This window comes from Protomyctophum parallelum (genome assembly GCF_964188405.1).
Source record: "Protomyctophum parallelum genome assembly, chromosome: 21".
NCBI lineage: Eukaryota > Metazoa > Chordata > Actinopteri > Myctophiformes > Myctophidae > Protomyctophum > Protomyctophum parallelum.
Window position 1 is genome coordinate 23,309,086 of NC_139713.1, and position 12,070 is coordinate 23,321,155.

Consider the following 12,070-nt stretch of genomic DNA (forward strand, 5'->3'; position numbering starts at 1 on the left):
TGTGTGTCTGTCTGTGTGTGTGTGCGTGCAGGCATTATGCATATAATTGACAATTAAGGTCTTTACTTAGCAGACACTCTTAATCCAGAGTGACTATAATACATAGGTAATACATCAAATGCATAGCAATAGGAATCTAGGATCATAGGTGGACCCTGTTGTAAACAAGTGTATTGCTTTATCATGGTGTTGTCCACATTCTGCATACTGACTAAAACTTCAATCAATCAATCAATCAATCAATCAATAGGTAAACCAAGAACCAATCAGTCTAACAGTAGAATAGGTCTAAGATTGAACGTGAGTACATAGTGCATCCACATGTCCACCTCTAGCAGTTTAAATGACATGTACAGATATATTAATTTACTTACTTTGGTGGCGTCGCTCGGCCAATCCAATCAGGGATCGTGTATTTTTGGTGGCGTCGCTCGGCCAATCAGAGCGCAGGTTGGCAGCTTGCTGCGTATGTCGGTGGCCCCTCGACCGATTGGATTGGGTCCGTATGTTGGTGGCGTCGCTCGGCCAGTCAGGGATTACTGATGACGTAACTATGTATGTTTATGTAAAAACGGTGGTTCCGGGGGATAACACCGACAGGGTCAAGATGACGTAAATCTTCCCTTCATTGTCAATGGCATTTAAAAAAAAACATTGAACTAAAAACAAACATTAAACCTGTACCTCAAAAATGAATACAGGAGTAACTTCTGTATTCATTTTTGAGGTACAGGTTTAATGTTTGTTTCTTCTGAGATTTTTGAGAATCCCTGATGTATTCTACATAATGACGTCATCCTCACTCAATGTCATCACCACGTAGTCATCTTAACCATTTAGTAGTCCTTTAAAACCACCATTTCGCAACTTCAGCAACAAATGGCATTATGTCTTTCATCAATGGTGGTGGACAAGTAGTCATCATCCGCGATGAGTTTGGAGTCTTTCGTCAGCGGTGTCGCAGCAGCGACAGCGGCATGCGTGGCCGGTTACGTTTACAGGCAGGAAGCGTTGACAAGAGAAGAGAACAGACTCCTGGCGTCCCTGGTGGAGATGAACAAGGTCTTCATCAAGGAGAAGGACCTGTGGGAGGAAGAGAGACTCCAGCTAATCGGACAAAAAGAGGCTTTGTGTAAGAGGTTGGCCGCCATGGAGCAGCAGAACGAAGAGCTGAAGACCAAGCTGCTGAAGATCGAATTGAGGCTCAGGGACATAGAGGTGGAGAGAACGAAGGAGATCGACACATGGGAGGATGAGAGAATCCAGCTGATTAGAGAAAGCGAAAGGCAGGCTCTGCCAGAAACGTCTTCCACCCACACGGAGACGAGTGAAGACATCACAGACCAGATGAAGACGACGGAGGACAAGGTCCTGAGAATGGCAGAGCAGATGGAAGATCTGCAAGAACAGAACGAACAGACGAATCAGTTCTTATCGGACGTGTGTGAACACACGCTGGACCCAGACACTGCAGGTAGCAGTGCCAAGGACATGCTCAAGTGTGTTGCGTCACCGTCAACCAAGGCCTCCACCGCTGCCACCGGGAAGAAAGGTAAGTTCGTGAAGGGGTTGATGAGGCGTTTCCTTGACAAATCAAAGAATAAAAATGTTGCAAACAGCAATCCGCTTCCTTCACCTCAAGCCCAGGATGAACCTCCGGCTGAAGAGGCATCTACCACCACCAAAGTGGAGACTCGTAGTAGGAAGTCATTCCCCAGATTCAGAAGGAAGAAGAGAACATGACAACCAGACAACAGAGATGGAAAAGATTGACCATATTCAAGAAGAGACCTCTGAAAAAAAGTATTTTTTGGTTTTTTTGTAATCTGTCTTTCACCTAATTTGCATCAGGGGTCACCACAGCGAATCATCTGTTTATTCATCCGCTGCTTATATATCCACAAACCTCCAGGACTTCCTCTTCTTGCCTGGCAGCTCCATCCTCAACACACTTCTCCCTATACCTCTAAACCCAGGGGATGAGATCAGGATGACTTCATTAAATGGAAAGCGCCCCCACCAAATGAGAATCATAGGCCTCCTCCATCCAGCTCTGCCTCCTGTCTTTTTCAGTGTCATCTTTTCCAAGACGCACAGCATAGATGTTTTCACTACCATCTTACCCTTCACCCTCACTCTTGCTGGTATTCTTCTGTAGGAGTGAGGCAAGACTGAGACCAGGTACATAATCGTTTATGCTTGATGTATGCTTAGTTGCATACCAGTGTTCCACACAGAAATAGCCAATGTACAAGCCCTCAATGCATCGTGATGTGACAAATTGTGAGCTTATAGATCTGCTATTTCCGGTTTCGAAGCTATTTTCAATGTGGGTTCAAATCAAGTCAATGCATTGCGCTGATCGGAGCGATGTTCAGAGTTATGGCCATTTGGAGAGTTAAACGCTGCTGTTCTAATGCCCACATTTGCGGAATTTATGTTTTATGGTGACTATTGTCATGCTAGATCCCAAACAGTGCGCCTGTGGGGGAAATATGAGGTCCCGCTGGTGTTACTATGGTCATGGCCCCTGAACCATATTTGGTGCAAATTTGAGCAAGAGGATGCGATGTTTTATCACAAATCACAATACTGGGCTGGTTATACTGTGGTAAAGTTGTAATATCTGTCAAATGGTGTATTATTGCTTTCATTCAGATCCATCAGTGACTGGCCCTTGAAACGGCACCATTCACATTAAGGCTTAATTTATACTTGCAATGCAAGTGCATATTTTACATGATTTCCAAACGACAACATTGTCCAAACGGCTTACTTATTGACCTAAAATTACTTCAAAATCCTATCATCTTTAGTAAAGTTATGGTTTAACTTTAAGCTTACTGTACCTTCTTGTGCTTGTTCTTGGGATGGTGTTAACACTTCTTCCTATTTTCACCAGGTGCAGAGTAGACTACTACAACAGAGCACAGATGGTTGACTTAGTAGTATGCTAAAATACCTATTAGTATACAGTATATTATACCATTACCATATACTCACAGCTGTGTGAGTAGCGCCGCACAGATCAAACAAAAGTATTATTTTCCAAGATTGGAGGTCTTACTTACTTTCCCTAAAGACAGGTGGAAATGCCTCAACTAGTGAAACTAGCAATAAATGATTACACAGACTATCTGCTCTTAAGTAATAGTCATCCATCCAAACTGACAATACTGCAGTGCTGTGGTAAAGTTGTAAAATCTGTCATATCTGATGATGTAAAAGTGCTATGGTAAACTATAGCCTGGTAAACCATCCCGGTCATGTAAATTCACATTATCATCATGTGTCTTCTGCTGACCAGTCTGGCCCCAAGCGATCAAACTCAAATCAATGTGTATTCACTTCATTTCTACATTAACAAAGGGCTCAAGGGAATGCTCCATTCACTCTCACCATCTGTCCTGTTAGGGTTAACTTTCAACCCAACAAACAACCTCATTCTCATCCTGCTTCTCTGACCTCCAGGCTCCCACCAGGGAGAAATGACTGCATTGCAGAAGGCCCGCAACACTCTCATAGCCAGCAGCAGCACACCAAAAAAATAAAAAATAAATCATCATATAGCCTACCCAGTTAATGAATGTCCTTTTCACATGGTTTTTATTTAGCTCTCACAGACAGAAACAATGGACACCTGATTGATAATGCTGAGGAAGACCTATTAGGTCAAAACGCTGTCAGGGAGAGGCAAATAAAAACCATGTGAAAAAGACATTCATTAACTGGGTATATGATGATTTCATTTTTTCTTCCATAGAAGTGTATATCTGTATGTCTTTGGATTAATTGAAAATGGGGGACCCACAAGTATTAGTGCCTTATCTGGGTTTTAGCAATTTTGTATTGACCTGTACTTTTGTTGAACTGCACCCATTCTACAAACTTGCAATTTTCAATAATCAATCAATGACAATGGAAGAGCCTGAGGAAATAGCTGTCTATTTCCTCACTTCTATCTCTCACCAGGTCCAAGGCAGCGCACTCATGACAACTCTGCTTTTTACAATGCTAATTATGCTGGATTTATAATACCAATATCCTACCAGACACGCTTTACAAAGTGAGAAAATGGTAACAGAGTGAACCTATTGAACCAAATGATAGACAAAAATGGGTAATTAATCTTCGTCCTACCAACATTATGTTTGTTAAAACTAATAATAAACATGCCAATGTTTAAACACTCAGCTTAGTCATCTTGTTTCTTGAAATAGAACATCATGATCAGTCCAGCTTGTAGGCAGGGGCTCACTGGCAGGCCATGAGGATATTGCAAGACAAGTGGTCCCCAAAATAATAATAATAAAAAGCATTTTGCTAATATTATTTTCTTTAAAACCTTGAAAAATGATTGTGAGACAGGAAGTTAAGTATTAACGTTTGCCTGTTTTCTCCTACCCAATCAATTGATACTATTGACAAAATCATATCCATTTATCCAACACTTTAAAAAAGATTCTAAGATTTGGGTCTGAGATATATAGCTCTGGTCCATATCTCCAACAGCATTAGAGCTATGGACCAAAGCTATAGGTCTAGACAGGTTGAGATATTAAAATCTTCTAAATGTTAAGTCCAGTAGATGGCAGTAATGATGCAACGTTTACAACGCAAACACAACACGTGACATGACAAGTTGACAACAAGAACACTGAGTCAACATGGCGGCCTCCATAGAGAGCTTGTTGGAGGAAATCTCCAGCATTGAAGATCCCATCGAAGAACTGCAGAATCTGAAGACAGCCCTTTTATCCATCCCTGTCAGCACTCTGAGGAACGTTGTCAGTGGACAGCGGCTCGACGCGATCTTCTCTCTTTTGTACACTAATGAAAGGTAAGGTACGTTTTTGACTCATAGAATGATGCTAGCATGTGTTAGCATCAGTGATAGACAGTAGCCCTAGAATGGCTGGTACTAGGGGGGGTACTAAATTACAATATACATTATGCATACATTACACATGTACTGCAATTTCATGGAGGCAGTAACGTCCGTGGCATTCTAATTTGTACTCACTGACCCAATATATTATTAATTGCATTTAGATGTTAGAACCTATGCAAGCAAGCAGCACCCAATAAGCACATCAGAGTTAGAATGGAATGGAAAGTTCTATAGTGTTCAGCTCTTTTTTCAGGTGTGTTGCCAATTTCAGCCAATCAGGAGAGAGAACCCATTTAACAGTTCCAATTGCTCATTACATTTTTGAGGTATAGCCAATCCTATGACTATAGGGTTTGTGTAAACACAAACATTGTATTGCTACCGTTTCCTATGACTTGTGATTGGCCAGAATGAGATGATGTATGATGATAAGAGCGGCCCTCAATTCACACGTGTGTCATTGTTTTTGTGTCATCACTTCTAATTTTACTAGTTTTTCCTGTTACTGTATGAGTTCTTTCTCCTGACTGGATCAAATTTGTTTCCTGGCCTATACTTTTTTTTTTTTTTTTTTTACTAAAGAGACGGGGACCCGGCCCTCCCTCCGTCACTGAACAAACACTCAATCTATATAGCAAATTAGCAATGCTTACTACTAGGGATGCACCGAAATTGAAATTCTTGGCCGAAACCGAATACCGAATATAGGAAACAGTTGGCCGAAAACCGAATATCCGAATATGATTAATATTATACATATTTTTTCCTACCATTGCTGTCATGGCCGTACCTTAAAGCTACCTGATTTATTTAAAATAAATGATTATGGCAAAACTTAACTTAAATAATAATCACTATTATGGGTCCATAAAACATTTATTCAGCCCTTTTGAATGCATTAATTGCATACACTATTCGGTGATATATTTTCTGCCTATTCGGGCCGAAACCGAACATTTTCTGCGGCTGAATATTCGGGGCATCACTAGTTAAAATAGTATGTTTATACAGAGTAAGTACAGAATAAATAATCTCTCAATCACCGGGTAATGACTGTGACACAGTCCTGTATCTGAAAGGTCAGAAATGCAGTCCTTGCAACCACAATGTTTCCAGCCAGACAGGTCTAGTCCAGAATGCCACTTAAGCACTATAAATACTTTGTTGTACAACAAATAGCAAAGATTGTTGACCTACAAGCTTGTAGATGTTTGGAAAATTTGAAAGATTTAGAAAGCTTTTGCCTATAATGCCATGTTGAAAGTGGTTTAATATCACTTAACATACCTACACCCGCACAGTATCATTGGTATGAAGTGTAACTGAATATCGCTGTTTTAGTATCCTCACTTAACCCATTAACCTGAGTTTGATTCTACAAATGTTATATTATGGTTATGGCAAAACTTAACTTAAATAATAATCACTTATGGATCCATAAAACATTTATTCAGCTCTTTGAATGCATTAATTGCATACACTATTCGGTGATATATTTTCTGCCTATTTGGGCCGAAACCGAATAGGCCGAAAATGCATATTTAGCCATTTTCTGCCGAATATTTTCTGCGGCCGAATATTCGGTGCATCACTACTTACTACACTGTAAGAAACAATATATAGTCAAGCTATAGCTTATTTTAACGAAAGACAATGTGCTGCATTTGAAAGTCTTGTCAGAAAAAGTGTGTTCAGTAAAATATCTCTAACCTTTCCACAAGATTCACACAGACAACATTTCCATGTACATGACAGGATGATGTTCACAAAATAGCAGATCTACTATTTCTGAAACGGCCAACATATTGGATAAAGTGGTTAAGATGATTGTGATGCTATGTTAACTTATTTTGCTGGGGAGTGGGGACCCCTCCCAAGGACCCCTGGTGGACCCTGGACCCCACTTTGAGAACCAATGGTATAGGACAGGACAGTTGTAGGACATGCAAAGTTGATCTGATGAGTTCTGTTCCACAGAGAACAGACTGAGCTGTGTGTGGCCATCCTGAGTCGCATTCTGGTGGCGCTGAGTCCACTGCACCTGGCCCAGAACCTGCAGTCTGAGCTGCTGGCCGGCCTGGTCCACCCGGACAAAACAGTCAAGATACTGGCTTTGACACAGGTACGTTTCAATGCACACGCTGCACTGAATAGAATTCTGAATGAATGGCTCTGTCCTATGGTTACAGTAGGTGTGATCCCTTAAGACCTGAGGCCAATTCTACAAATGTCTTCTAAATCCCAATGTTTTCTGAAAAACGTATGTTGCTATAGGGCTTCTCAAAATTGTCATGTCAAGGAACGCCAAAATGATATGCATTAGGCTGCGGAGATTCTTTTTAAATGTTCAAAAATAGCAGATCACGCTGTGAGTACCGTACATCTTTTGTGATGTTGTGAAGATGAGATGTACGGTATTATTATGATCAAATATTTTGTTGTTGGTGGGGTTATTATTTCAGATAAGCAGAATGATGGAGCATCCAGAGGCGGTCACTGAAATCCTCAAGAATCACGACGTTGTGCGTGAAGTCATCCACTGCATTAAGAGTGAAGAGATATCTGTTGCAAAAGAGGTGACAATCATACTATACTGTATATTATGTGAGACACTGAACAAAAGAGAACAAATATTTCTGCTGCACAATATACGTGCGGCATATCGGCATTGTCGGCTAGAAACCGTGTATGTCCAAAACCATTACTTTTCAGGAAATGGAAAAGAAAAGCCAGTGTTCCAATGGATCCAATGTAGTTATTATTTAGAGATAAGCTCTTGTTAATATTTGATTGAGACATAGCCACATTCTACAAGCTCACAACTTGTCACAATGTGTTGTGATTAAGTATAAAATAGTGCCTTAATTTATGAATTGTGTGCGTGGTGTTTTGTGTGTGTGTGTGTGTGTGTGTGTGTGTGTGTGTGTGTGTGTGTGTGTGTGTGTGTGTGTGTGTGTGTGTGTGTGTGTGTGTGTGTGTGTGTGTGTGTGTGTGTGTGTGTGTGTGTGTGTGTGTGTGTGTGTGTGTGTGTGTGTGTGTGTGTTTTCTAGGCAATTGGCTCTCTGTCCAAACTGAGTCATTCCAAGGCTGGATTAGACGCTTTGTTCCGGAGCGACCTGCTTAATGAGATCAAGCACGTGATGGCTGCAGGAGACATTCTCAGATATAGAGTATATGAGGTGCATACACCGTTTATGAGACATCGTTGCCATTTAGAGCAGCACAAAAGTATTTTAATTACATCTGAAATCATATTAAGACCTGAGGCCGATGCTACAAATGCCTTCTTAATCAGTAGTTCTCACACTGTCAGGATTTTTCAAAAATGTTCAAAATTAGCACATGTACTGTACAAGCATAAAGTGACGTGCTGTGAGCTAGCTTCTATATCTGCTATTTTTGAATAGCCAATGCAAAAATCTGCAAGGACACATGCTTTCCCGGTTTTAACCCATTCTGACCTGAGATCAGATTCTAAAAATGTCTTCTACTGTACATCCTGACAGTTTTCTGAAAAAGCTATGTTTCTATGTCAGTCGTTCTTCGATTTAAAAGAAATAGCAGACCTACAAGCTCATAGCGCGCCACCGAGTGGCGCGCTTTGAGCTTGTAGATCTGTTATTTTTCAATAGCTAAACTATAACAATGCTAACACCAAAAGGGATTCCCGCTCCCAACATCTCTCCAGCTCTTCAGCAAACAAGAAATGCATTTTCAGGTCTGTTAGAAGAAACCCCACAAAGATGATTTATCATCTTCAGGCTTATACTGTAGTAGTGTAGTGTGTCGTAGTGTAGTGTGTAGTGTGTAGTGTGTAGTAGTGTACTGTGTCTGCTTATTTGTCTGTTTGTTTCATCACTTCCAAATTAACTTGTTTATCATACACTGTATTAGTTATATCTGCTGATTGGATGAAATTGGTGTCCTGACCTGTAAATGTATTTTCTTTGTAAGAGCTGGGGAGAGACCCTTGTTACTGAACAAACACTAACCCTAATTTGAGGATTATATTGTGTAACGGTTGACAAATAGACCCTAAAGACTGATTCATTGTTCTTTGTGTTTGCAGTTGGTAGTAGACATATCTTCAGTGTCGGCCATCTCTCTTGGCTATTGTGCCAATAGCAACATCATGTCTCAGTTGCTGGACGAATTGACAGGAAATGATATACTGATTAGGTAACAGACACACACACACACACACACACACACACAAATATTGAGAGAATATCTCCACCACCCATTTGTCAATTTACTTTAATCAATGCATAATAGATATTTGTCCTCCGTTCAGGGCCACAGCCATTGAGATGGTGACCACTTTAGTCCACAGTAAACACGGACGACAGTACCTCACCCAGCAGGGTGCCATGGACAAGATCTCTAACCTGATCAGAGGAGCTGACACAGACTCATTCTCCTCTCTCTACCTTCCTGGTAAGGCGCTGAATGAAATACTTTCAGCATGGCCACACACACACAAACACTGTACTTAGTCTCTAACAGGACCACCGATTACTGATGTTTTGAATGTATTTGTTAAAAAAAAGAAAAACTGATGTGTTTACTAAGTTAGTTACAGGCCCTGAACATTACATCGGTGTGTGAATGAATGATGTCCAGTGATTGAGCAAATCTTAAAATTATCATACATAATACATATATTTGAACATAAATGGGTACGTTAAAGTGTTGGTCGTTCATAGATAATGTATCGCCCCACGTTTATTCAGACTATGTACCAGAGTAAGGCCAAGTGTGGACAAGGGCGGATGCATGCACACCGCACAGACTTACTATACTGTAATCTGGTGAGACACAGACCCTAGGCAGGAAGGAAGACACCCATAGTCCTAGAGCCCTCTCAGTGCCTGCAAATCCCCCAAGAACATGCAAGGCAGAGAGAGCCTCCTGTTGGCTCTGGCATGTGAGAAAAGACAAGAACTGGAAGCATGGATAAGAGAAGCAGTGATTTGGCCAATCACTGCTGACCCGCCAACTGGAGAGTGTCGAATCACTCTAAGAAGGTTGGAGACCACCTGATGACCTCCCTTCCAGGCCAAGGCTTTATCCATTACAGATAGATTATAATCGCATCTTTGATATATTTACAAACCTGTGGGCATATTACTCTTCCAGGTTTGGTGAAGTTCTTTGGGACACTGGCCATAATGGAGAGCCCCCAGCAGGTGTGTGAGCACTACCCAGCCTTCCAGAACAAGGTGTTTGAGATGGCTCTTGATCCAGACCCTGTGATGACCGGCGTGGCTTTGGACACCCTGGGTCTGCTGGGATCCAACGTGGAGGGCAAGCAAGTCCTGCACAAAACAGGTTTGTTTGGGGCATCTCCGTCTTATGCCGGTTACAATTTAAGGCTGAAGGATGTATCATTTCACCATTTCATCAACATAGCGATGTGTGCAAAACGGTGGTTTTCAACCCTTTTCAAGGTCCATTATTTATTCGGAATTTAAGCCACTTTCACTGGTTCACTGTCATGATCAACAGTCAGTCAACCGTGACATTGACCAGGTGACCTGATGTCCATTTGGTTCGATCTCGTACCGCATACTGTAGTCTCTAATACCTGACAGCGACACCTCTGCTCTACTCGCGGGCATCGCTGCATGTCACTCCCCTGCTCTCTCTTGACGTTGCAGTTGGAAGCATGAGAAAGAGACATGGCTCTGGGTGTTTTTGAAGCAATTCTGTCTCATGACTATTATGATTTCTTCCTTCCTTCCTCAGGAGAGAAGTTCAAGGCAGTGTTGTTCAGAATGAGTAAACTGGCCTCAACTGGAGCCACGGAGTTGAGAGTCCGCTGCTTGGAGGCCATCGCTCAACTGATCTGTCTACAGGTGTGTGTGTGTGTGTGTGTGTGTAAACTTAAAGTATTTCATATTTCTTTTCAATACCTATAGGCTCATAAAAGTGCTATTATGAGTGGCAGTGGCTCAGGGGTAGAGTGGTTGCTTGGCAACCGGAAGGTTCCCAGTTTGATCCCGCGCTCCTCCTGAGTTAGTGTCGAAGTGTCCTTGAGCGAGCATGCTGTACCCCTAATTGCTCGCCTCCTGATGAGCAGGTTGGTGCCTTGCATGGTTTCCCCTGCCATCGGTGTATGAATGTGTTACAACAATCTCTGTGAAGCTCCTTGGATAAAGGCACTATATAAATGCCACATTTACTCTTAACTGAGTGTTCTACTGCAGGCGGAGCAGCAGACAGAGGACCTGCTGGCTCTAACAGAGTCCTGGTTCCTCCTCCTGTCTGATCATCCCATGGAGATGATCCGTAACATCAGCACACAGCCCTTCCCTGAGCTCCACTGTGCAGCACTGAGCATCTTCTCTGTGAGTATCCACACACACTGCCCACATGCTATCATATACAGTATAGACCATAATCTGCATCAACCATAACACTCTTTGTGTGCGTGTGTGTGCATTGCAGGCGATCGCTCCTCAGCCGTGGGGCCAGCGACTGATGATCTCCACCCCGGGTTTCATGGAGTTCGTTGTGGACCGCTCGTCAGGAAAAACAAAGGAGGCAAAGGATGCCAAGTTTGAACTAGTTGGGTCGCTGCTGAGCTCGGCGAGTCCAGCAGAGGTGCTGGGCAGCCAGAATTACCTGCGTCTGAAGACCTACCTCCGAGAGGGACCCTACTACGTGCTGGCAGTGGCTACCGTCGCCACAGAGGGAGCGGACTGATTCACTGCAGTGTTGCCATGTCCGCTTATTATAAGCGATGTTGGGCTTGTTTTTCTGTAAAGTTGCTTGTAAATATTGGTAGTAGTTGCGAGTTGCATTGTTTTGGGCTTATTTCTAAAGTGTAGTTACTTATTTGGGTGTGTTTCCTAATGTTGTTTAAACCAGTGATTCTCACACATTTCCATGTCGAGTACATTTGAGTAACAAGCCCAATATTTTTCATACCCAAATGAAGGACTGTGCAAGTGTGCATAGGCCTACATGCTCGCGCAGCAAAATGCATATGTTCACGTTCACATTAAGTTTTCACAATAATTTCTGTTTCACTGTGAGAGCATGGAGTCTGCAATTCCCCAATAAATGCATTTTGAACAAACTTTGTAAGTTTGTAACACAACTAATTAAATGTGTCATTTCAAGGGCCCACCTCTTTGTAAAAAAATAAAAAAAACCCTGCAAGGCTGCGACACG

General features: G+C 42.1%; 1 protein-coding gene across 1 annotated transcript; it reads left to right on the forward strand.

Annotated features, from left to right (window-relative positions):
- Positions 1–4,661: 4,661 nt before the first annotated feature.
- Positions 4,662–11,969, forward strand: psmd5 (proteasome 26S subunit, non-ATPase 5). Its single transcript, XM_083793042.1, has 10 exons — positions 4,662–4,840; positions 6,869–7,013; positions 7,354–7,467; positions 7,942–8,070; positions 8,961–9,070; positions 9,186–9,328; positions 10,031–10,222; positions 10,640–10,749; positions 11,101–11,241; positions 11,342–11,969. Exons 1-10 carry the CDS (start codon positions 4,668–4,670, stop codon positions 11,597–11,599), a joined length of 1,515 nt encoding a protein of 504 aa, XP_083649168.1. The 5' UTR covers positions 4,662–4,667; the 3' UTR covers positions 11,600–11,969.
- The last annotated feature ends 101 nt before the right edge of the window (positions 11,970–12,070 follow it).

Bases quoted from the DNA above. Each gene is read 5' to 3' on its own strand.
- psmd5 (XM_083793042.1), top strand. From the start codon at position 4,668: ATGGCGGCCTCCATAGAGAGCTTGTTGGAGGAAATCTCCAGCATTGAA. The intron at 9,071-9,185 runs GTAACAGACACA...TCCTCCGTTCAG, and splicing joins GGAAATGATATACTGATTAG to GGCCACAGCCATTGAGATGG. The intron at 11,242-11,341 runs GTGAGTATCCAC...TGTGCATTGCAG, and splicing joins CAGCACTGAGCATCTTCTCT to GCGATCGCTCCTCAGCCGTG.